This window comes from Gopherus flavomarginatus, chromosome 1, assembly GCF_025201925.1.
Source record: "Gopherus flavomarginatus isolate rGopFla2 chromosome 1, rGopFla2.mat.asm, whole genome shotgun sequence".
NCBI lineage: Eukaryota > Metazoa > Chordata > Testudines > Testudinidae > Gopherus > Gopherus flavomarginatus.
In genome coordinates, this window is record NC_066617.1 from 31,247,770 (window position 1) to 31,273,450 (window position 25,681).

The following is a 25,681-nucleotide window of genomic DNA, read 5'->3' on the forward strand; positions in this document are numbered from 1 at the left end:
AAAAAAAGGATTAATATTCTTTATGCTCTTTTGTGATATATAAAGACTGCTTAAATCAGTGGTTCTCAATCCACAGCCTGCGGGCTGCTTGCAGCCCAATCAGCACACAGCTGTGACTCATGTGACATCCTCATGGCCATACAGTATATATATTGTGTGGATGTGGCCCACATAAGACCAAGAGTAGCATATGCGGTCCAGAATGGTAAATAGGTTGAGAACCACTAGCTTAAATTCTTCTCAGTTTCCTCCTGCCACCTCTCTTTCCCTCTTGGAAGTATCATATCCTCTCTTCCTTGTATGGGTCTCTCTGTGCAGCAATTTTTGTTTGTGTTGAGGTACTGTAAAACTGTAGAAATATCTGTAGTGCTAGCACAGAGAAATCACAGTAATTCCACTGTGTTCAGTGTTCTCAGTGCTTCTATCCCTGAGGAAGGATTTGCCCAGTAATTTTTATTGGAACCTATAAAGTACTCTCCAAATAGTACAGTTAGAAAAAAGAACAGTGCATCTTTTCATATATATATCGTCAATAGTTTTTATTAGGACTCGTGATTAATCGCAGTTAACTCACGCGATTAACTCAAAAAATTAATTGCACTGTTAAACAATAGAATACCAAGTGAAATTTATTAAATATTTTGATGTTCTTCTACATTTTCAAATATATTGATTTCTATTACAATACAGTGCTCACTTAACATTTTTTATTACAAATATTTGCACTGTAAAAATGAAAGACAAAAGAAATAGTATTTTTTCAAATCACCTCACACAAGTACTGTAGAGCAATCTCTTTATTGTGGAAGTGTAATTTACAAATGTAGATTTTTTGTTTGTTTGTTTGTTTGTTACATAACTGCACTCAAAACCAAAACAATGTAAAACGTTAGCACCTACAAGTCCACTCAGTCCTACTTCTTGGTGAGCCAATCATTAAGACAAACAAGTTTATTTACATTTACAGAAGATAATGCTGCCCGCTTCTTGTTTACAATGTCACCTAAAAATGAGAACAGGTGTTCACATTGCACTTTTGTAGCCGGCATTGCAAGGTATTTATGTGCCAGATATGCTAAACGTTTGGATGCCCCTTCATGCTTTGACCACCATTTCAGAGGATATGCTTCCATGCTGATGATGCTTGTTTAAAAAACAGTGTGTTAATTAAATTTGTGACTAAACGCCTTTGTGGAGAATTGTATGTCTCCTGTTTTACCCACATGCTGCCATATATTCCATATTATAGAAGTCTTAGATGATGGCTGAGCATGTTTGTTTTAAGAATGCTTTCATAGCAGATGTGACAAAATGCAAAGAAGGTACTAATGTGAGACTTCTAAAAATAGCTACAGCACTCAACCCAAGGTTTAAGAATCTGAAGTGCCTTCCAAAATCTGATTGGAACGGGGTGTGGAGCATGCTTTCTAGAAGTCTTAAAAGAGGAACTCTCCGATGCAGAAACTACAGCTATCCTTCTGGGGAGAGGGATAGCTCAGTGGTTTGAGCATTGGCCTGCTAAACCTAGGGTTGTGAGTTCAATCCTTGAGGGGGCCATTTAGGGATCTGGGGCAAAAATCTGTCTGGGGATTGGCACTGTCTCCAAACTGGATTAGCAAATTTCTGGGCATTGTGGAAGTGGATCCGCGTTATAACGCAGGCAAAAGGCACAGTAAGGGCAGAAGCTTCATTGGGGCTTTGCTTGTCTAATAAGCACGTGCATATGACCATTAAGATAATAGTAGGAGGGTGAGCATGTGCAGAAGCAAAAAGGGCATGTTTGGATGCAGGGCAGATTCTGCTGTTACACCAGCCCTGTACCACTAAAGATTTTCATGCACATGTAACTTTGTAACTTCAAGTTGTTTATGGGCATGGATGCATTGCTGATCAACTAAATAGCTGCACAGATAATGACTTGTTTGGGATTCCTTCCTTTTGTTTCAGAGCCTCACTTCACAATACCTAAGAACATCAAGAGAGACAAAGGGTCAAGGTAAGACAACCTGTCTGCTGGGTTTTTTTGGATATTGATGCAAACTGTAAACATCTGTGGTGTTTTAAAATATTGTGTTAGATTCTCTGATATGTTCTTCTCCAGCACTCCCCTCCATCCCCCCAACCTGCTTCATCTACTTTCTCGTTCCAGCACCACTCCCACCCTACTTCATTCCCCTTTACACCTTTCACTAACTTTCACTTTCACTAACAGTCTTCCACCCATCTTCATTCTCCTGACCTGCTTCAGCCTCTCCTCCTTCCCCTCTCCTCTTCCCACTTACTTGTTGGCATCCTCATCTCTCTGGCCTGTCAGCCCTCCCGCATCTCTCCAGTCTCCACTGACCTGCTTCAGCAACCCTTCCTCCACTCTCAACCTGCATAAATTGTGCTATAGGTATTTCAGGAAAACTCAGAACTAGGGACAGAGTCAGGACAGCATCTTTATTATCCCAATGGGCATATGCACATAATTTGCATGAGACTTTTGGGGCAGTCTCAGGAGTCTGGACATGTGTAGGTTAACAGGTTATTTTGGATTCTGTTCTTTCTTTTTAGTACCTCACTCAACCCTTCCTAAAAACAGCAAGACAATCATCAGGACAAGGTAAGACAACTTGTGTGCTGCGGGTTTGTGAGAGTTAATTCAAAAGCGTAGGCATATTTGGAAGTTGATTCATTGTGACCTGTGTTTAGAATTTGGTGTGTAATTTTCAGGCACATGTCACAGGCAGTGAAAACAAATGGCTTTACTTCTGTGAGCGCAAAAAGATGTGCCGGTATGAGTATCCAGAATATACAAGTTTAAAAAAAAAAATAAAAAGGCTTATTTTGACTTCCTCCAAGGAAATTTTGTCAATGAATAATTTTTAATTGCACATTGATCCTTGAATGAATTTTATACTATGAATTATACTGCTTTTTCACTAGTAGTGATCAAGTTATTGACAGGATGATTCTTTCTTTAGCATACAGTACAAATCTGCCTTAGCTGAACATGGGAGGCCATGAGCAGTGTGGAATCCCTCTGAGTCCTACACAGCATGTTTGACATTCTCCATTAGTTAAGGCACTGACTTTGATTCACTGTCAGAAGTTTGTCCTTAGTACATTTAATTTAGAACTGGGTTTAATCTTAATTAACTGCAATATCTGTCAATAATGATAATCATTTAGTTGTGTAAAATGGAAAGAATATATTATAATAAATGTTGAGGGTATTACACTGCATCTTTCATCAAAAGATCTCTAAGTGTAAATTATTCACCGATTGTTAAGATCATCTAGGCCAGGGATGGTTAAACTCTTTGGCTTGAGGGCCACATCGGGGTTCTGAAATTGTATGAAGAGCCAGGTAGGAAAGGCTATGACTCCCCAAACAGCCTGGCCCCCTCCCACTTCCCACCTCCTGACTGCCCCCCTCAGAACCCTCCCATCCAGCCTCCCCGCTCCTTGTCCCCTGACCACCCCTCCCGGGATCCCCCACCCGTAACTGCCCCCCAAGGATCCCACCCCCTATCCAACCGCCCTGTCCCCTGACTGCCCGACCCCTATCCACACCCGCCCTAACACCTTAACAGGCCCCCTGGGACTCCCACACCTATCCAACCCCCCTCACTCCCCACCCCCTTACCATGCCACTCAGAGCACGAGGACTGGCAGCCATGCTGCCCAGCTGGAGCCAGCCATGCAGTCTAGAGCACTGGGGCAGGCCAGCAGCTCTCGCAGCTGTGCTGCCCAGCAGGAGCTCACAGCCCTGCTGCCCAGAGCACTGGCGGCACGGAGAGCTGAGGCTGTGGGGAAGGGAGGACAGTAGGGGAGGGGCTGGAGGTTAGCCTCCCTGGCTGGGAGCTCAAGGACCAGGCAGGACGGTCCCACAGGCTGGATGTGTCCCACAGGCCATAGTTTGCCTAACACGGACCATGGAATTTATTCCTATAATAGGTCAGTTTTAGGGCTGAAGCTGGATTGTTGGTGTCTCTCTTAATTTAACAATGTATTCTCAATATAGAGTGAATATATGAAGGAGGAAGTAGGGGAATGTGCTGAAGATGAGGCGACTGAATCGGAAGAAGACGCTGAATTTGGTGAAAGAGTTGGATGCCTTTCCAAAGGTTCCTGAGAGCTATGTAGAGACTTCAACAAGTGGTGGAACAGGTAAGCCTTACTGAGACCCTGATGATGCCTGGCCTGATTAATGTGGTGAGTCTCTTTAGCGCATTTTGGTAGTAAATGTTTCAATTAGGGGAAGACATGGGCATCAGTTTACAAATGTGGATTTGAAAGATATATACTGTGCTGTAGCTAATCCCTTTCAGATGATGGCTCAGTTTGTTTCTCCTGTTGTTGGACAAAATGCATGAACCTGTCACGCAGGAAATTCTGTCCAGTAGTTAAGAATCAAGCAGATGTAAGGATTGGTCCTTTTCTGTATTCTGTTCAACATCTATACGAAGCCATGAGGTGAGATTGCGAAACAGCATGGACTGAAATACCAGTGATACACAACTGATATCCAACTCTATATCACTTTATTCTTTTTGCATCTGATGTTAATCTTCCTAAATATCCTCTTTGGAAGACTGAAGTGATGTTAGCAGGGTGAGGGAAGCACTCAATAATTCTGTAATACCCCCTCCACTGAAGGTATTTGTGCAGACTACAGCCTCAGTGTTCACCTGGGCTCCTCTCAAATGCTAAAGCTGCAAGAAACACCAATTCTATCTATAGGTGTCAGACCAGGCCAAAATCATGATTCTAACTGGCGATGCACATCACGTGCCTCCGCATGAAGCTCAGACATCTTTACTGTATTTCTGTGTGCATGCACAATAGCAGGACTTTATGCACAATTTCACAGTCACGATGAGGAGATATGCACATCTTTGGAGATGTGCAATGCTCATCTTGGATTAGAAATTGACCATTTAATCCAGTTTTTGGTGCTTTCTACTGTGTTCTTTTGCTCACTGAAACACAGATGAAGTGGGCTGACTTTTGTGCATCTGTAATTGTTACAGAAAGAAGAAGCTGGCAGCCTTGTACTGGATAATTATGCACAAGTGACTTATGCAGATACCTCTCCTTATTGAATGAGTGGTGCCTCTTATTTCCCTTACTTGTTTTTCTTGACGGAGGCTAGAAGCATAAATCTGTGATATGAAAGCCCAGGTTCTCTAAACCTGATTGATACCAAGGCATTTTGTGCCCCCTAGGCATTTCTTGACCCAGTCTTAACCATTTTAAGTTAGAGAAAGGTAAATGGGGCCTGTCACAGTTCAGGGCAACTGCCCCTATATTTTCCTACCCCTCCCCCTTAATCCCTCAAGGGCATCCACTCTAGGCTCCCAGCTGTTCAACTGACACTTCTCTTTAGCAGACAGCTGCATCTGTCTCCCTGCAGACTGAAGTTTTTCCAGGCTGCATAGTTCCCTGCCTATTCTGTGGTATTCCCAGCAAGCCAGACTGCCTAAACTGGCCAGCATGTGCACTTTGTTTTCTCTCCAGAGGCTATACGAACAGCGTAAATGCCAGCAGTTGTATGTTACCACCCAGCTCTTTTAAAGCAAGTTCATTTATTCTTAAGGGGAAAGCATTACAGAGAAAATATATTATAAATATTAAAGAGCCTACACACATTCTAAAAAGCTTATTAGAGATCACCCAACTCTGACCTCAGGCTCTGGTAGGTGTCAGCCTTTCCACAAGGATTATGGCTCTGCCTGGGGCAGAAGGTCCTGTCCATTTGCTGGCCCAGAAAGGAGATCCAGAGTCACTGTGAACTCAGGCTAGTTATCCAAAAGTCTCTTCTTTGACTGTTGGTCTGTGGAGAATCCAGTTTTAACTGGTATATCTGAGCTTCCCAGGAGCTGGTGTCTCACTGGGGGGGGTTGCAACCTTGCTAATTTGCTTTAATCACCACCCACTGCTTGTAGTTCCTGGAGGAGTTGTGCATAGAGTAGAACACATTCATTTAAAACAATGGACCTGAAGCTACGTAAACTTAATTCAATAAGATCTCCCAAGGATATACAGGAAATGATCATATCTGTTACAGGGAAATGCTGCAAACATCAGGCTTTACTTTTTATTTAGGCTGTTTTAACTAAAGGAAATCTTCTATGTGAATACTGAAAATCCCAATAGGTTCTGTGTTTAGTACTCTGTGCTGTCATTTTGATAGAGCTGGATTTGATTTTCAGGCCCTGTGAATGGTGATGGATGTATTGTACACTCAGTATGCCAAGCCTTCGAGCTGAGGGTGGAGCACATGGATACCATGATGATGGGACACTTCTATAAATAAGTAGCTGGGAAGCTCGTCTTGCTCTGTGGTTATCTTTGTATTTGAGAAAGGATCAGCAGTGATGGACTTAAGTCCATCCAGCGCCCCTTATTCATGGAAAGTTATCATCAGGTGGCATCCTTGAAGTGGAGGGAGAAAATTTTTATGGACTCTATGAAATGTTCTCTGAGGACACAGCTCATCATACCCAAAAGATATTTTTGGATTGGGACTTTCAGTATCTTTGTTCTTCCTATGTAAATGTGAAAATTGTTCAGTTGATGATGTGTTTCTAAGAGAATTTTTGCACTTAACTATATTTATCACAAATAAGTCATAAGACTTCAACTCAATAAATTCATTTATCTGCACAAAAATGTCTTCCTTAAGTATTAAATTCTTTGTATTGTCTCTTCCTTGTAAACACCATCAATAAATAACATTTCCTCACTAGCTGATCCTTTTTCTTTTTGATTTCTCAGTATCTTTAATAGCATTTTCAGCTATGGCTTTATTAACCATAATGGAGTTTATGGTGTATCGAGACACCTGGATGAAATATGAATATGAAGTAGACAAGGATTTTACTAGGTAACTTTTTTATTCCTTATAATTTCTTTTAAATTTAAGTTGTCTGCATTTCATCAGCTGTTCTGAAAAAGAATGAATTTAAAATGTTCTTGCTACTCATAAGCAATTACAATTTGAAATTAAAATGGAAACAGATGATTTACTTTTTGTTTTGTTGTTTAATATGCTGGGGCCAGGTTCAGTAAGAAAAAGAAACACAACTGCCTTCCATGAAAAGGGAAGAGACTTGCTTACAATCCAGCAACATTTTGGTTGTAATCTCAGTCAAATCTAACCTTTAAACCCAAGGTGCTGTTCTGGCACTCTTTCAGCATTTTTATCAGTATGCTGCTTGTTTTGCTTCTGAGTGCAGTTCAGAGTATTGAAGATTAATTTTAAAGCAGTTAGCTGTTGGCCACCGGGCTATCTGAAGGTTGCCTGTCATCTTACTACCTGTCATGAAAACTGAGGTTGGCTGGAGATACTTTTGTTGTCAGTTCCATGTGCTTGCCTGATTTTTCTGAGGGGCTGTGTGCTCACAACTCCACTTGAAGTCAGTGGGAGCTGAAGGTGGTCAGCGCCTTTGAAGATTAGGCTTTGTGTATTTAAAGCCTGTAACCCAATTCACAGATGCAATGTACATTTTTGAAAATTGGCTTGAAGTGATGATTGCGTTATGTCAAAAGTTCAAAGACCTATTTTACTCAGAAAAAAACTTTCTATAATAGATTTAAGTGAGATGCATGCAAAACTCAGGTATTGCCCCTCAAAGAAAAATCCATTTTAACAGGCTGACATCCTCCTGTTGCACACAGTTACATAGCCTTTGGCTTCTTCGTCAAAGTGTCTTTTAAGTTTGGCTGAAAAGCTATGCTCGGTGAGTGTAACAAACCTTCCTTTTTTAAACTGTGCAACCTGCATCTTAAGTATATATTGGTGAGGAGGTTTCTTTGCAAAGTCACTGAGCCTGCCTGTGCCAGTTTTCTATCAGTAAAATAGGATTAATAGCACGTACTCACCTCACAAGGATGTTCTGAGGATAAACACATTAAATATTGTGAGATGCTCAGATATTACGGAGATAGAGGTCATATAAGTTTCTCAGATAGGTACAAGGAATAGTCCTGATTCATATGACTTTTTGTTTGCTGCTTGAAAAGTCCTGCTTTTTAAAGTGGCTGTACTTTGGTGCTTGAAAAGTCCTTGTTACAAAACCAGAAGACTGTATCAAAGGCAATAGCATTTCTTCTGGCAGCTAGATCCCAATTTGGGTCAGCAGAGCTGCTGTTGAATTGTGATCTTGGAGGATTCTCACTGAAATGAAATAAAAACCTGCTCCTGCAGACATAGTTGCCAACTTCCTCTGTTTCGAAGGGGTGCTCGACCCCCACCTCATCTTTTCCTGCTCCCACCTGCCTCTTCCCACCCTTCCTTCTGCCTCCACCTGCCCCCACTCCTCCTCCACCACGACCTGCACCTCCTGCATACCACTGAACAGCTGATCCATGGCGCACGGAGGAGTTGATTGGCAGGGCTGCTGAGCACCCACTATTTTTTTTCCATGGTTGCTCTGGGCCTCGAGCACCCACAGAGTTGGTGCCTATTCCTGGAGATGATAAAACAAGAAGTAGATGTTCAAATCCTTGCATAGGGTTTTAGCTTTGTGACCCCCATGTGCCTCCCATTCCACTAAATTTATTGGGAGCTGTGTGCTACTACAGTTTCATGAAAATATATTTCAAAATGTTACTGACAATGGAGACTGCTTTTTTGCAACCACTGGTCTTTTATAAGAGAGAGCTAAACTCCTGAACCAGTCATATTTCATTTAGTTTTTAAAGATAATTGCAATATTTAATTTTGCTGTGAAACGAATTCTCCCCTTGCCACTTGTCTTATATTAAAGGCTTAAATGGTGAATAGACGCTGGGTGACTTTCTAAACTACTCACTAAACCTCTCTTCCTAAGCTTCCCCAAATCTTAATATTTAGGTGTACTCGTATTCATTTTGCCTTTGGAGTGCATTTCTGTACATTTTCTCACATAGTTATTTTGTCTTGGCATCTGTACTAAATGTGATAAATATTGCAAATTTTTCTTTTTTGTCTTCCAGTAAATTAAGAATGAATATAGATATTACTGTTGCCATGAAGTGTCAATGTAAGTATTTCATCAGCATGATAGTGTTGGTGGTTGTGGTTTTTAAAAAAAAATGGTATTGCTTTCAGATTAAAAATAAAATGCCTATGTTAACTTGTTCATACATCTTGGATGTTGATTTTGGCTGTCCAGGAAGAGAGTATGATTGTTCCAGATTTTTTGGAGCAATAATATGTAACTTATTCCTGAGTTACAGGATTGGGCATAGTTAACTGAAAGATAGAGCAGCAATTTATCAAACTAGTAAGTCAGGCAGATCATAAACTTGCTCTGCTGTTTGGTGGCATTTACAGCAAAACTAAGGAGAGAGAGTCAGTTTCAGACTGAGGCTGGCCAAGTTCAGTCAGCGCCTTCATAATTGTTAAACGCAGGTTTGCAGCTTTTTTTAACAAGCAGTGGGTAATTAAACTACATCTGTCTACACTGTTTTTTTTAGTTATCCTTGATTGACAGGGAAAACTGTTTTTTCCTAGTCAGATTGTTGGTGTTAAAGTTTTGTCTACATTCTGTGTTGAATCCCTCTTTTCATGGGTCTTTAACTCAGCTATAATATTTTTAGACTGTGTGATGCTGAAGTTTGTCTCATAATTGTTTGTTTGATTTACAAGTACCCCTTTTCCTACTCTTATGGGTTATTTTAAACTTGTTAATCTACCACAAGAGTAGCAGCTAGGAACTCTCTGAAATCTAAACCTGGCTGTGATACAGACTCTCTGTTTGGTCTTGGGCAACTCCTTAAACCTCTCTGCCTCACTCCTGCCATATGATAAAAGGGTACAATACTTAGTTATCTCATCAGGCTGTTATCACAACTACTGTTTGTCATGCTCTTTGGGGATGCAAGGTGCTAAATAAGAGTTAAATATGATCAGTATGCTTTTTTGAGTTAGTATTATACCAGGGGTCGGCAACCTTTCAGCAGTGGTGTGCCGAGTCTTCATGTATACACTCAAATTTAAGGCTTCGCGTGCCAGTAATACATATTAATGTTTTTTAGAAGGTGTCTCTATAAGTCTTTAATATATAACCAAACTACTGTTATATGTAAAGTAAACAAGGTTTTCAAAATGTTTCAGAAGCTTTATTTAAAATTAAAATGCAGATCTTGTTAGTTTAGTGTGATCCTTGCCCCTTGCTTTTCCTTGCTGAGTTTTCCAATGTCTGGTGGCACGTATTTGGATACTTTAAGCTGCACACAGGCTTTTGAGTGATCAGTTGTTAACTGGCTGGAACCTCAGATCAGCAGCTGAGGTGAGTGGAGCTGGCGGCTGGTAGGGCTGAGCAGGGCCAGAAGCCTGGACCCTGTCTGGCAGGGAGCCTGCGCTGGAACTCCAATCAGAAGCAAGGTGAGTGGGGCTGCGGCGGGGACCCCACTGGCAAGGGGCCAGCAGCCGGAACCCCAGAGCAGCGGTGGGCTGAGCAGGTCAACCCACCCAGCTCTGGGGTTTCGGGGGTGGGCTGAGAGTCTCTGCCTGCCCCCGCTCTGGGGTTTCAGCTGATGGCTCCTGCCAGCTGGGGTCACAGCCCACTGCTAGCCTGGGGTTCCTTCCCTCAGGCCAGCAGCGGATGCTGAGTGGGACTGGAGGCGGGACCTCAGCTGACAAGGGGCTAGTAGCAGGACCCCAAGAGCGGCGGGCTGAGCGGCTCAGTCCGCCCTGCGTGCCGTCAAAGATTAGCTTGCGTGCCACCTTTGGCACGCGTGCTGTAGGTTGCCGACCCCTGTATTATACCAATCTATCTTCCCATGTGTTTTCCTTCTTTAAAAAAAAATCAAATAGCTTAGTCTGTCTGTGGACTAGTGTCATTTAGATTTGATAACTGCGTTTATGTAAATAGAAGATATTTAAATTTGCACTGATCAATTTGTGTGTATGTAAATGTGCATAAATATTTGTGTATACAGAGCTACAATAATTAGAGTTGATATATTTTGTTCAGTACTTACTGTTTAAATAGAGCAGTAAATGTGCTCTTCTGAAAGTGCTACATCAGTGACGAAAGATTTTAAAAACTGTCTGTCCTCTCCTCTCCCTCTCCCTCTCCCTCTCTCTCTCTGCCCTGTGTCTATGATGTTTTGGTATTGTTAGGTGTTTGGTTTGTTCGGTGGATTTAAAAGTTTTTTCAGGCCTGAGTTTCTTACCAGCTTTTTTCCTTTACTGGTATGGACTTGCATTCCCTAAATAAGGAATAGATTTTCTCACCTTAATTAGTATCTGCTGTTTTACTGATAGGTTTGAAGAGATATTGTCAAGCTTGATTTCTGCTGGATATTTTTTTTTATTCATATCTATCTTTTCTTTTAATATTTTCCATTTTGTTTTGTTTTTTGAAACAGATGTGGGGGCTGATGTTTTGGATTTAGCAGAAACAATGGTTACCTCTGCAGATGGTTTAGTTTATGAACCAGTAAGTTTATTTCATTTTCTTTATAAAGATGATGCTCTTTATTAGCTGTGACGTGCCTTTTCATTTTGGCTAACCTGTACCTCCAAAAATACTATTCAGTCCTGAAGTTGGACCCGTACAGAGTCACACTGAAGTCAGTTATGCTCCACATGGTCACAAAGGTTTGTCCATGCAAAACTGGTTTCAGGATTGGCTGTGTGAGCTTAAGATGCTCACACTAGAAAGAAATGCTATCCAGAAATGCACCTTCATTGTGAGATTGGAACTATGTTTTCTGCATGCTCGCTCATTGATAGTGTGCAAATTTAAGTCTATAACTAAGAAAACTACAGCAGATTCTCTGCTCTTGGGTCCGCATTCATGAGTAGATTGGAATATTCTATAGCTATTAAATTACATCACCATTAGGTAGCAAGAGCGTTTCTATTGCTGAATTATAACAGCTAACAATTGGCTCTATATTCATTTTCCTGTCAATTAGATACATGAGGAGCTCTCAGTGGCAGCTTTGCTTGATTTTTGCTTTGCATTTCTGTAAAGAGAAAGTAGAATCTGACAATGTTTTCTGTTGTCTTCTCCCCCAGTTTAGGTTATTATTTTAATGTCGGTTCCTTGAGTTTGCTTTTTCATTTTGAGATTTTTACATTTTTCTCTGAAGTGGTTCAACACACTACCTCATGGACTGTTATTTCTTTTTCAAGTACCATTGTGTGTGCACCTGTGCATGTGTGTGGGTTTTGTTGTTGTTCTTGTCCAGTTGTTGGAGAACCAGCTTCCAGTGCTACCTGAAGTGAAATTACAAGTTCCTTAATGGATGGTCATTACTGTGGTATCTTCTTACCAGGGTGGTTAAAAATCAATGATTTTTTTTTAAATAAGCTTTTACCTCAAAAAAGCATTTTATGAAAAAAATCTAATGTAAAGGTAGTTTTAATTAAGATACATTATAGCTCAAAGATATCTCATCATGGAGTAGGGATTATAAATTCTAACTCTATAATATGAGACAACATATTCATGTAGTGTTTTAAGAAAGGTTTTGTAAATGAGTTCCAATAGTTCATGGATTAGGGACCCAATCTTATGGAGTTCCAGTGGCTTCTGTATAGATTATTTAGGTTAATCTTTCTAGGTTAATCTTTCTATCTACCCAATGGGACTCAGTGCTCAGTCTAGAAGATACCGTCAGAGATGCTTAGGGCATGGCTACACTTGCAGTTGTAGAGCGCTGGGAGTTAAACCAGCCTTCGGAGACCGCAGCAGGGAAAATGCAGCTGAGTGTTTACACTCTCAGCTGGAAGCATACACTGGCATGGCCACATTAGCAGCTCTTGCAACTCCATAAAGAGCAGTGCGTTGTAATAGCTATCCCAGCATGAAAGTGGCGGCAACGTGCTTTTCACATGCAGAGGGTGGGGTGGAGTGTGACAGGGAGTGTGTGTGTGTGTGTAGGGAGAGAGGGTTTTTGGGGGGCTGAGAGCATGTCAGCATGCTGTCTTGTAAGTTCAGACAGCAGCAGACCTCCCTCTCCCTCTCACTCCATCAAAGCAAGCAGCATTCCTTTGTCCCGAAGCAGATAAACAGCCAGCTGTCAGAAACAGAGCTTTGAAAGGGCATATCCACATTCCTGCAGCAAGTTCAAAACAATGGTCAGAGCGGCCACTTGATTTAAGGGGATTATGGGACATTTCCAGAGGTCAGTCGAAGCGCAGTAATGCAACATCTCGTTAACATTGGCGCCACGGCACTCCAGCGGGGCATAGCAAACGTTATTCCATTTGCCAAGGTGGAGTACCAGCAGCGCTGTAGCCGCAGATTCAGAGTTCTCTACATGCCATGCCAGTGTGGACGGGTAGTGAGCTAGTGAGCCCTCCGGGGGTCCTTTATTGTGCTGTAACTCGCAAGTGTAGCCAAACTCTTAGTTTTGCGGTTCTCAAACTGTGGATTTGTGTCTCCAGAGATAATATGTTTGTTAACAGCAAAAATGTTTTTACATAAATAAATAATATATACAGGTGAGAAATAACAGACCTCAACCCCTATTGTCCCTCTGCAAATTTGTGTACGCAGAGTCAGTCCCTTACCTCTCTCTAAAAGTGCGAAGTTTCAAAAAATTCAATGAATAGAAGATAGTTGGGGGCGGAATAGATCTGGACCAGGAGAAGAAGTCTGGAGATAAATGTGAGAAGGGAGAGACAGGCAGTAGAAACATAGAAACAGGAGTGAAACTGTTCGAGCAGCATATTTCAGAGGTCTTTCTTAGTGTAGCCTTCTTTGATTTAAGATCTCCCGTGCCATCCTCTCACTAGAAGGGAAAACCTGTAATGGCAGCAGGCTGTAAAAGAGACCCAGTCTGGGAATATTTTAATGAAGTTCCTCTACCTGTGGGTAAGACAGGCATGCATGCAAAATGCAAACAGTGCAACAAAGAAATGCAAGGCCTGGTTGCCTGAATGAAACAACATCATGAGAAGTGTTCCTTCTCAGGAGGAAGCTGCGTTGAAGATAATGAATGGAACATGTCTGAACATGCAGGATTTTCAGGTTGGTAAGCTTTTTTATTTCATACTTTTTTCTTAAGGACTGCCTGTCTTCCTTCTGGACTATTCTTGAATCCTCATGTTTGAGCAAAAAATATAGTTGTACTCTATGGTACTATCATTTTAGATGCAGTTGTAATTAAAAAAAAAATAGCTGAAATAGGCAGATCTTCCTTTTACAATTTCACCTTTAAAGTAGTACTGAGTGTCAGTGAATGCAATGAGTAATATTAAATGAGCACTATGGTAATAATAATTAAATAACTGCATTGACTTATTTTGTTTAGGAGAATCCATCCTCAACATACAGGATTCTGAAGACTATCCACCTTCAAGATCACCATCATTTTCTATAGTTTCAGAGTTATCAGCCAAAGATAGTGTTTCAGTCACATCATGTATGTCACATTGCTACAGTGATATACTGTGGCTAAAAGAGAAAAAAATCTCCATCATCCAGAAACAACCATAAATAAGTTTGTGATAAGAACCAGCAGATTACAAAGAGAGATAATTGATGAAAAAATAGCCCAGTTTGTTTATGCAACAAACTCTCCTTTCTGTGTGATTGAGAACCCACACTTGGTTAACATAGTTCAGTCATTTAAGACCAGAATACAGTCCTCCTAACAGAGCACATGTTGCAGGAAAATTGCTGGATAAAGTGTATGAAAGAGAAATTGAGCAGTGTGCAAGTTGTTGTATTTGCTTGTGTGACAACAGAAGAAGGGAATGCCTTCCTTACAGAAACAATGGCTACATCAGGAAATGCATACACAGCAGAATACTTACAAGAAGTAGTATAGTAAAAGTGATAAACTCTGAAAAAAATTCAAATGTCTAGTGTGCAGCTTGGTCACAGACAATGCTGCAAATGTATCCAAGGTGAGAAGAAATTATTTAGAAGAGTCCCAAGCTAATAACATACAGTTGCAATGCTCATTTGATGCACCTCCTAGCCAAAGACGTAAGTGTTCCAGAAATAAAGGCTAATGTTGTTGAAATTGCAAAATATTTCTGTAGCAACCACTTTGCTGCAGCTTCTCTGAAAAAAGTGGGAGGAATCAAACTAACTCTCCTACAAGATGTGCAATGGAACTCAGTAGTGGACTGTTTTGAGCACTATATCAAGAACTGGCCTAATCTGATGACAGTTTGTGAACAAATTGTGGAAAAAATAGATGGCACGGTCACAGCCAAAGTTCTCAACATTGGGCTTAAGAGAAATGTTGAATACATGCTGAGTACCCTGAAGCCTATTTCTGTAGCCTTGAACAAAATGCAGGGAAAAGGCTGTTTTATTGCTGATGCTGTTGAAATTTGGAATGAACTGAGTGAGATCTTAAAAAGAGAAATATGCAATGACAGAGTTAAATTACAAGCATTAAAAAAATGAACAGGACAAGCGCTATCTCCAGCTCGTTTTCTTGCAAATATTCTCAATACTCGGTACCAGGGTCAAACCTTAACTGCTGAAGAAGAGGAGTTGGCTTTGACATGGACATCCAACAATCATCCCTCCATAATGCCAACTATAATAAACTTCAGAGCTAAGGATGAACCATTCAAGAAATATATGTTTACTGATGATGTTTTAAAGAAAGTCACACCAGTGAACTGGTGGAAGTCACTTAAGCACTTGAATTCAGAGACTGTTGAAGTGATAATCTCACTTTTAACAGCAGTAGCTTCTTCTGCCAGTGTAGAAAGAATATTTTCTTCCTTTGGACTAATTCATTCCAAACTGAGAAATAGTTTGGGTCCAGAAAAAAACAGGAAAGCTTGTTTTTCTTTTCCAGATTATAAACAAACAGGAAAATGAAGATGAAAACCAGTGAGTTAGCTGCAGAAGCCAGTATTTTAGGTTTCTCACGTTGACCTGGCTGACATAGTCGATTTTTTTATTTTTGCTTTTTTTTTAAATATTTCATTTAACTATTTTGGTTAAAAACAATTTTAACGAAAACCAAGCTGATTTTTAAAAAAAATTAACTATATTCAAAAATTCATATGCTTGTTTTGTTAAAATATTCTGTTTGCTGTTGAAGAAAAAAATCCAGAATCCCTAACGTTGTAGTTATAGTTAAATAAAACAATTTAAATGTCTGCCTGGTGATGTTCTCCTCCTAATACAGCACAGCAAGAAAATCCTCCAAATATTAATGATTGATCTGTTGAATTGGAGATAGTTCACCTCCCAGTGACTTCATAAGTATCTGCTTCAATTACCCCTTTGCTAAATAAATAACCAAACAATCATTCATTTTCTGATACAGCTGTAAAACTAGTCTGAAAAGTTTTCAAAATAAATCACTTTAAAAATGTATAGTGTATCTTCTAACAATGAAACCTATATCTATCTCTGAGTTGTGAAGAATATGTATTAAGGTTATAACAACCAACAAGAATGCACTTTTATGTAGAAATCCATGGTTAAATTGAGTCTTCTTGACTAGTGATTTAAATCAAATCCACCTGCTTCTTACCTTTCAATTCAGCAGACAGTGATGCATCTGGATATGAGATCTGCTTGATGCTGTTTCATCAAGTCATTGAATCCTATAGCAATTATATGCTGTTTCTCTGAAGCAGCCTGTGGGTATGTCTACACAGCAACTAGACACTCCTAGCTGGCCCATGCCAGCCATCTCGGGATCGTAGGGCTCGGGCTGCAGAGCTGTTTCGTTGCTTTGTAGACTTCTCCTCTTGGGCTGGAGCCAGGGCTCTGCCACCCTGTAAAGTGGAAGGCTCCCAGAGCTCAGGCTGCAGCCTGAGCCTGGAAGTCTATAAAGCAGTCAAACAGCCCTGCAACCTGAGCCCTGTGAACCCGAGTCAGCTGGCACAGGCCAGCCATGGGTTTTTCTCTGCTGTGTAGATTTACAGGGTATGTTTAACTGCAAGTCAGTACAGTGATCCTGAGTGAATGGGGTTAAATACCTTGTCCCCTGGGAGTATATGCTGCATCACAATGGTCTGTTTAGTTGCAGATTGGTTAATTAAGCCCATTAAGTAGTCCTGTCTGTTATTTCTTGGAGACTGTTCAGTTTACAGTAACTGAGGAAATGCATATGCCATTATTGAACCTTTTCACTTCACTGATAATTCTGTGCCAGGAACAACTTCAAATATTTGATTTTATGAGCCATATTTTCAGAGCTTAATATAAAACAAATGTGGAAGTGTTATGCTGTCAATTATTAGATGTGTAATCAAAGTAGTACACTTAGCGGTGAAATGTATGGTGACAGTTACGCTGTTTACAAAGGATAAAAGTTCCCATGTTTTGAGTCATATCCCTAAAAATGGGTGATTGGAGAGGCAAGACAGAGTCTCGGGCCCACTAGGGGCTGTTGTGATAATTGGGCCTGCAAATTCACTCTGATTGTGGCTCAACTGTGAAAAGTGAGTGAGAGTTCATAAGATGACACAATGACTTATAAAAATAAATGTTGATGGGGGGAAAAAATAGGAAAGGGAGACAGACTGAATTAACCCAGACAAAAAGGCCTACATATAACTCAAGGACCATGTTAAGATCATGCTTGGTAAACAAGAAGATGGGGGTCTGGAACTCAGTGAACCAAAATTGGTGTGTCAAAACTAGGCCTAATTGGTGGACAATATAATGAGAAGATGGGCTGTTCCTCCCACCATTCCCTTTGTGGGTCCTGAAAGAGAGAAACTTTATGAAAGAATAGACAGAGGCTACTGGAGTGAGCTTTGCCATCATGACTGCCACCTCCACTTTCTCCTGGGACCCCAGGCCTCCTTTGTCCTAATTCTAAGAGATGTCCTGCCTAGGTCAGGCCAGGAACAGGGACCCAGATGACACCATCACCTCTTCCAGCTCCAGTTGAATCCCAAACAGCATCTGGGATGTAAGACATGGTCACAGAACCCCTCCACCCTGGGCATCACCACATTATGTATTCTTTTCCTTCCCAATCTTATTTCTTCTCTTTCCTATCACTCTCCTTTTTCCTTCTCTCTAACAAGCGTCTCTTAGCTGACCGAGACTGTATATTTTGCAACACTACTGTCAGCTTGTGACCAGAAAGAAGCAGCTAAAAGAAATACCCTAAACAGCCCAATGCTGGTTTGAGTTTGCCAGGTCTCAGAGTAGCTAATAAGACCATATTCCATGTCTGTGTTTTTTCCAGCAGTGAGGTTGCAAGTGAAAGGTCAACATCAGAGACAGAAGCCACATTTTCAGTCTTTGCTCCTCTTCTCTCCCGTTTTGTGTGTTTTTTGCCTTGTTTTGTCTTCTAGGAAATGGGGTCTAACTTTAACAGAAACAGCAACAACAGGTCCAGCCCATCTCAACTAACTTCTTCTCTCTTCACCAAAAGGACAGTAATTACCATCTTTAATATCATCTAACAGACTGTAAAAATTCTTTCCAGCTAAAGGGAAAGGAAACAAGGGATGTTGTTAAAATGAAAACCGTACTTAATACTTTACATTTCAGATGCTTTAACTGTTTTTCCTTCTTTGCTGTATCTGTAATAAAAGGTGTTCAATGGTGTGTTTGCCATGGGAAGAAGTAGGGTGTGGTTTCGATATACCAAATGCTGAGCCTTGTTTTACACTGTTAAGTATTGAACAGTGACTGCTCTTGCTTCTTTTGTTTTTAAACTATAGTTGCTACCTTTTTGAACTATGTATGCTTATAAAAATCTGTCTCATAGCTCCACGTTATTAGGATTAACTAATGAAAAGCTAAAATTTAAAGTCTGCTTTGGATTTCCTGTATATGGGCCACGTTAGATAAGTATTTTAGCACAAAATAAAACATTATTGTTAAATCACTCTCATTTTTTCTCATCTGATTTTTGTGGAGAGAAGTTTGGTGGGGGTGGAGTCATTGGTACTGCTTTCTTGTTATGTGTTACTATGTGTCTTCTTTGTTTCAGGTAATATTTGATCTGTCTCCCCTGCAAAGAGAGTGGCAGAGGTAATAGATAATTCTAAAGCACTGATGTGAATGCATGTAGGTTGGACAGTGATAGGTCTGCTTTTCTTTTGTCACTGAGTATACCTAAGTCATGTTTTAAAAAACAAAAAAAAAAGCCCACAAAAACCCAAACCATATGTTACCTTGCACAGGTACTGCCCATAATAGTGCAGTACACACCCATTGAAACTAAAGCTCATTTATTTTTTCTCTGGCTTTTTAGAGCTGGCCAGTCAGCATTCAGTGTCTTCACCATGAAAGAGTACTCTCTCATTTTTTAAAATATAAAACTATTTGAACCATCCATCAGTCCTTGGAGTAAACCAGTCCTGAAGCATTTTATCTAGGTTAATTGCATGTGTGGTAGTTTTTGATTTGTCTCTTTATAAACTCATTTGTCATGTTTAGATGTAGGTCAGTGTCACTAAACCAAAATAACTTGCCATGTTCAGCAGTTGAATTGACTACTGTTAGCACTCAAAGTTTATTGTTGCTCTCTCCTTCCTCCACTAACTCTTTGATGCAGCTGGGGAGAGGGTGAGAGAAATGCTCTAATGTCCTGTATAATACAACAGTAAGCAGACAAGTGCATATGTACTTTAATGCGAGACCCTGCAGACTGCATGCAATGCTTTGTTTAGTATGAATTTAGGCATAGGGTTCATTCTTATTTGTTCTTGTTGGAATTGGGAGATTGGTTGAGATGGTGATGAGGAGGGATGTGTGTATGGAATCCCAAACTTCTGAGTTTACCAATGGTTCCACTGCCAAAGTAAATTAATGGTTGGGCCTGCCAACCTTAACTGTATGCAGTGGTGTTATAGAGCCGTATTGGCCCCAGGATAGTAGAGACAGAAGGTGAGTGAGGTAATATCTTTTTATTGGACCAATTTCTGTTGATGAGTGGGAGGTATTTCAGACTTAGAGAGTTCTTCTTCAGGTCTTTTCCTGAAGAAGAGATCTGCGTAAGCTCGTAAGCTCGTCTCTCTCATCAACAAACCTTAACTGTGTCCTTCTCATCTGAAAGCTTTGTCACAGAATCTAAAACCTCTTTAAATTCATACTTAGTTCTTTAGGAATCGTTTTCTAGTTTTAGCATCCTCATGTTATACTATGGTGAGTCCAACACCAGTGCTTTTACTTTTAGTTTTTAAATTGTGTATACTTGAGCAGTAGGACTGTTTGGCATATGTCTATATTTAACATACCATCCTTTTGCTGAATTGAGTGGTTTTATAATATGTAACTAATGTACTTGGCAGTAACTATGAATTTATTTTCTGTTACTCCGTTGCATGCATTCCCACTTACTGTACTTGTCTGTGTGATCTTTAGGATGCTGCAGTTAATTCAGAGTAGGCTGCAGGAAGAACACTCTCTTCAAGATGTGATATTCAAAAGTGCTTTTAAAAGTGCTTCAACAGCATTGCCACCCAGGTGAGAGAGAAATTGTTGCATGCAGCTGATTTCACTCTCTCTCATGACTGATTGCTTTCCTTAATTCATTTTTGAAGACAAGTTATAATGGTGAAGAGACTTGAATGCCTCTCCCTTGCTTCAGGTTTCCCTGAATCCAAACCTTTGTCTTAATGTTTTAGAAACTTGCAGGTCTGGGTTGTGAAGAAATCAATAACATTCTGAACTGGATTGTATTTTACTTACATCCTTAGTGTGCCAGCAAACGCTTGCCAGAAAGGTTGTTGCTCTTTTATATGAATCCATTTGTATTTCTCTAACGTTTCTGTGATGTTCAGCACCCCACAAGATTCAAGACTCATCACTTACGGTCATGTTAATGCTGCTTAAAATTAGTTACAAAATATTTTCGAATATTTTAAACAAATTGTATCTACTTAGTTTGATAAACTACCTTTCTAAAACAATTTTAGAGTCCTCTGTTTCAGTTCTTTCATTTCAGTCATCGACAGGGGTTACTCAGGGGTGGCTCCAGGCACCAGCACGTGAAGCGCATGCTTGGGGCGGCAAGCCACGGGGAGCTCTCTGCCAGTCACCGCGAGGGTGGCAGGCAGGTTGCCTTCAGTGGCATGCCTGCGGAGGATCTGCTGGTCCCGCGGCTTCGGCGGACCTCCTGCAGGCATGCTGTCGAATCCACAGGACCGGGGACCTCCCGCAGGCAAGCCGCTGAAGGCAGCCTGCCTGCCTTGCTTGGGGCGGCAAAATACCTGGAGCCGCCCCTGGGGTTACTGGTTTTTAACCTGCTTTATTAGGCACTTGCATTTCTAATATAAATAAAAAAAATTAAATCAATAACACATGATTTTTTTCTTTAATTAAAAATCATTTAAATAATATGTAGAAAACATTCTGTGCCTTCCCTTAATTGGTGTAAATTAAAAAAAAAAGTTTCTCCTTTTCCAGTGACAATAAATGCTCCCTCCCATAGTTACTACACTGTGGTCTCCTTTCCCATGTCTGGGGATCAACTGTATTCTTTCACCTTAAACGACTGCTGAGGAGAGCTCAGAAGTGATGCCCCATTTCGTTATCTTCTGGGGCAACATTTAAACTACACTTCGGGCTGTTTTAACAAACTGTTTTCAGAAGCAGATCTGGAAACTATTTCAGGTGACATGGTTATACCAGCAATTGTGAGCAGGGCAAAACTTCTTAATAACAGATGTTGAAAACTTTTCTTGAGACAGTCATTACTTAGCTTTCAGCAACTGTTTTAAAAAAAAAAAACTGTTTTGTGCTGTTCGCCCTGGCCAGTACAGCTGCATTACTTGAATAAACCATTTTCAATCTGAGTTGCTGAAAAGTGTTTCATGAGATGGCAGATATCCGTAAGGCCTGCGAGCGTCTTCTCTGTAATTGTTCCGGTTCTTGTCCATCTGATTAGCCTCATCCCCTAGGAGTCTTGAACATTTGAGCTATGTATTGAAACTCTGAGTGGCATCAGGCTGGCCAGGAGAGTGTTTGTAAAATGAGCTGCTCTTAATTTGTTTTCCTCTCAATGAGAGTGTGTAACATTTTTTGTGTGCTTCATCTACTATAAAATGTGCTTGTTAACATAGAAGTCCAGATGTTTTAAAGCTCATAGTTTGTAATTACCGTTTGTTTTCCCTTTTCTGAATATCTAGGTTGTACCAGAAGGTTTATTTTCCATGGCAGAAGAATGTGGGTTTCTAAACTTTACATTGATGCTATTTTTTCACTCACATATAAAATAATCTCAATTACTGTGTTCTGAGCTGTTTCCCTGCTTCTTGTTCAAACAGGGAGGATAATTCATTACTGCCTCCAGATGCATGCAGAATTCATGGTCATCTCTATGTCAATAAAGTGGCAGGAAACTTTCACATAACTGTGGGCAAGTATGTTCTTTTCACTTACTGAATATACCACAAATTGATCAAGACAGATGTGTATGTAGTTAAGGAAAAAACTTTCTTTGGCTCACTTTTGCCTAGTTAGCTGCTTCTATCATAATACAGATTCCCTTTCTGGTCATATTTTCCATATGGTATCTCTCATTTCAAACACCGAATTTCTTCATGTCTAGTTCTAGTCAACACGGACTATGGAACTTTTTGAAATGTCTGCTGAAGTAGCTGCTTCTCCTGTGTTCAGCAATGTTGTCATATATCCATAAATTGAATGCTTACAGCTAATAGATGAACTAGTGCCTTTTGTTGAAGTGTGATAAAGTGACAGCTAATACTTTTTAGAATGCTCATACTTGCCTATTAACTAATTGGGCCCAACCTTACTATACCTCTGACTGTTCAAGAGCAGAGTTGTCTGTCATAGTGAAGAGCATATGTTTTCCAGCACAGATTTTTGTTAGTTGTATGGATGAGATGATACAGTTATAGAAGCGTGTTAGGGAGTCATGACTAAATGTGGATCACAATTTCCTGACGTGCTTCTGTAATCATGTTATCTCGTAAGCACTTTAAACTAGAAATCTGTATTAGAAATGTATGCCTGTAACCAAGACAGATCATTGTGCACTAGCATGGCTAGGGGTGTCATGTTCACATGCCATGTGTGGTTTCTGCAATGACGCTTTCTTGGCCTGTGCTCTAATTCTTCTCCTGCTTTGCCGACTGTTCTTTCAGCATCGACGTATCTCCTTAAATAGCTCCTCATTCTTTTCTCTATCCCTGTCTGACATCCCTAAGACTTGCAAAACCTCCTCTTCTCACTCTGTGGGCCCACTCTATAACCATATGTCCTCTTGTGGTTTCAACTACCGTCTCTGCTAGAGTGAATCCCAAACCTACACCTCTGTTTAGTCTTGTCTCTCAAAATTACCTCTCTGACATAGGTTGTTAGGTGTCCAGCTGTCTTCTCAAGCTCAGTCTGTCCAAAATTTAAGCTCTAATCTCTCCCCTTCTACTCTTTCCATTGCCATCTCTTCTGTCCTTCCTGCATCCCAGTATACCCTGTCTTCTCTCTCATCCCCTTCATATCGATGCTCTTGCTAAGTTCTGTTGCTTCCTTCCTTCTGGTTGTGTCTTGCCTTGATTATCGTAGCCTTTTACTGCCTGATCTCCCAATCTTTTATCTCATCTTCCATTTCTCCAGAATGCATCTGCTTAAGATAGTCACTCAACTTTTAATGTCTGAATGGTGCAGGAGGATTTCTTTAATTCTGTTAAGGGTAAACCTTACACTAGGTCATAAGGTAGTAAAAGCAAGTCTAGAAGTAAAACTTCTTTTTGAGTGTGAAGAGGGGCTGGGGAAGTGTACCATGTTTTCCAGTCCAGACTGGCCCTTTTCCAGTGTGATGCTGGTGCTCCCTTTGTTTTCCTTCTCTCTTTCCTCCTGCTCTTCCAACCTCTCCCAATGCACATACTATAGAGTCCCATGATGAATCTGGTAATCTGCCTAGTCACAAGGCAAGTGCAGGGAAGCCCATTATAACCATTGGCAATTTGAGCTCTTACATGATTGGTCTTGTACTGTATTTGGACCATGCCAGGATTTGACAGCTTTTTCCCTTGCAGCTCCCTGACTAGATGAAACCTGTTGGCGCTTCTAAAAAACTTTTTGTATGTATTGGAAGATATTAATGAGTTTAATGTGTCTTCAGGTGTGTTACTCTGGTTATCTGTACTGAGCAACAATGAAAATATCAATGCCCATTATAAAGAGCAATTTTATTGAAATCAAGGCAAAACTGGTGATTTGCTTTATGGAAACCTCAATTTTTATTATTTGAGTTTCTCATAAGTGTCCATTAAACCATTGCTTTATAAAACATGTTTCTGCTTTCTTTAGGGCAATTCCGCATCCCCGAGGCCATGCACACTTGGCAGCCCTTGTGAGCCACGATTGTAAGCTTTTACTATCTTCTTTCAAAAACCACTATTGGTTCGTAGCATCTCCTAGCTACTGATTTGGACATTAGTATTGGACACATACTATTGCTGAGATATTCTAGTTGAGCGATTTGCATTGTAAAAGAAAGCAGAGAATACACTTCAGGATATTATACACCTCTACCACCATATAACACTGTCTTTGGGCGCCAAAAAATCTTACCGTGTTGTAGGTGAAACGGTGTTATATTGAACTTGATTTGATCCACCGGAGTGCGCAGCCCTGCCCCCCCGGAGCACTGCTTTACTGCGTTATATCCAAATTTGTGTTATGTCGGATGGCATTATTTCGAGGTAGCGGTGTATTATAAAGTGACTTAAATCTTTTCATGCATTGGACGTTCACAGTCTATCTGTTTATGCTGATTGTGTAACAGTCATAATGTAAAATTATATCTAAAGTAATATGTAAATAACAATAAAAAGCATGTTATAATAGTATATCTTGGATTTCAAAAGTACTATATAATCTGTATTTTTCAGAGAGCTTGTTCCCTGCAATATTTAGACTATAAAGAGTTTAAAATGTCTGACCTCATAAAGCATTATTTCAGTGTTTTGGATTACGAGTCAGGCTGCTGAATTGTGTGTGTGCGCGTTACTGTGACAACTTAGCTTTGCTTCCTGACTCTTTACTGTTTAAGCCTCCAGTCCTGAAAAGGCTTCCATATGAATTTAATTTTACATGCGTGTATTCCCATTGCAATTAATCATCTGCACAAACCTTTTCAGGGTTAGGAACTAAATTAATAACATTTTTGCATTATGTAAGTTTGTGCATTTAATCAATAAAACAATTTAATCTTTCCAACACTTCTGGTCAGTCTGAAATATGAACTGTAGTGTAATTCCAGGTTTCCTTGGCTGCTTCTTGGCCCTTTAACTCTTGGGCTGTTGCAAATGCCTGTACATTTTGATCTACGTCAGAGATAGGCAACCTATGGCACGCAGGCTGATTTTCAGTGGCACTCACACTGCGTGGGGTCCTGATCACTGGTCCGGGGCGCTCTGCATTTTAATTTAATTTTAAATGAAGCTTCTTAAACATTTAAAAAAACCTTTATTTAAACTATTGTTGTATGTAAAGTAGTTATATATTATAGACTTACAGAAAGAGACCTTCTAAAAACTTCAAAATGTATTACTGGCACGCGAAACTTTAAATTAGAGTGAACAAATGAAGACTCGGCACACCATTTCTGAAAGGTTGCCGACCCCTGATTTACATTATATTGCTTATTAAAATGGAGGGAAGTCCTGAGTTAAAATTGAACATACATATTTTTAAATATTGATGATGCCAGTAAAGCAAGCTTTGCTTATAATAAATACACATTTGGATTTGTGGAAATATTTACAAAAGTTCAAATCCTGATAACGTTTTATATCCATCCTAATGGCATTAAATATTCCAATTGG

At 40.2% G+C, this 25,681-nt stretch overlaps 1 protein-coding gene across 1 annotated transcript in view; it reads left to right on the plus strand.

Annotated features, from left to right (window-relative positions):
• Window positions 1–25,681, plus strand: part of ERGIC2 (ERGIC and golgi 2) — a 46,227-nt gene that overhangs the window by 10,173 nt on the left and 10,373 nt on the right. Inside the window, exons 2-11 of the mRNA XM_050936322.1 lie at window positions 1,948–1,996; window positions 2,557–2,605; window positions 4,010–4,155; window positions 6,766–6,874; window positions 8,968–9,014; window positions 11,350–11,420; window positions 18,874–18,914; window positions 20,250–20,351; window positions 22,154–22,249; window positions 24,162–24,217. Of these exons, the coding sequence (XP_050792279.1) occupies window positions 4,050–4,155; window positions 6,766–6,874; window positions 8,968–9,014; window positions 11,350–11,420; window positions 18,874–18,914; window positions 20,250–20,351; window positions 22,154–22,249; window positions 24,162–24,217 (628 nt within the window). The 5' untranslated portion in view covers window positions 1,948–1,996; window positions 2,557–2,605; window positions 4,010–4,049. The remainder of the gene's footprint in view (window positions 1–1,947; window positions 1,997–2,556; window positions 2,606–4,009; window positions 4,156–6,765; window positions 6,875–8,967; window positions 9,015–11,349; window positions 11,421–18,873; window positions 18,915–20,249; window positions 20,352–22,153; window positions 22,250–24,161; window positions 24,218–25,681) is intronic.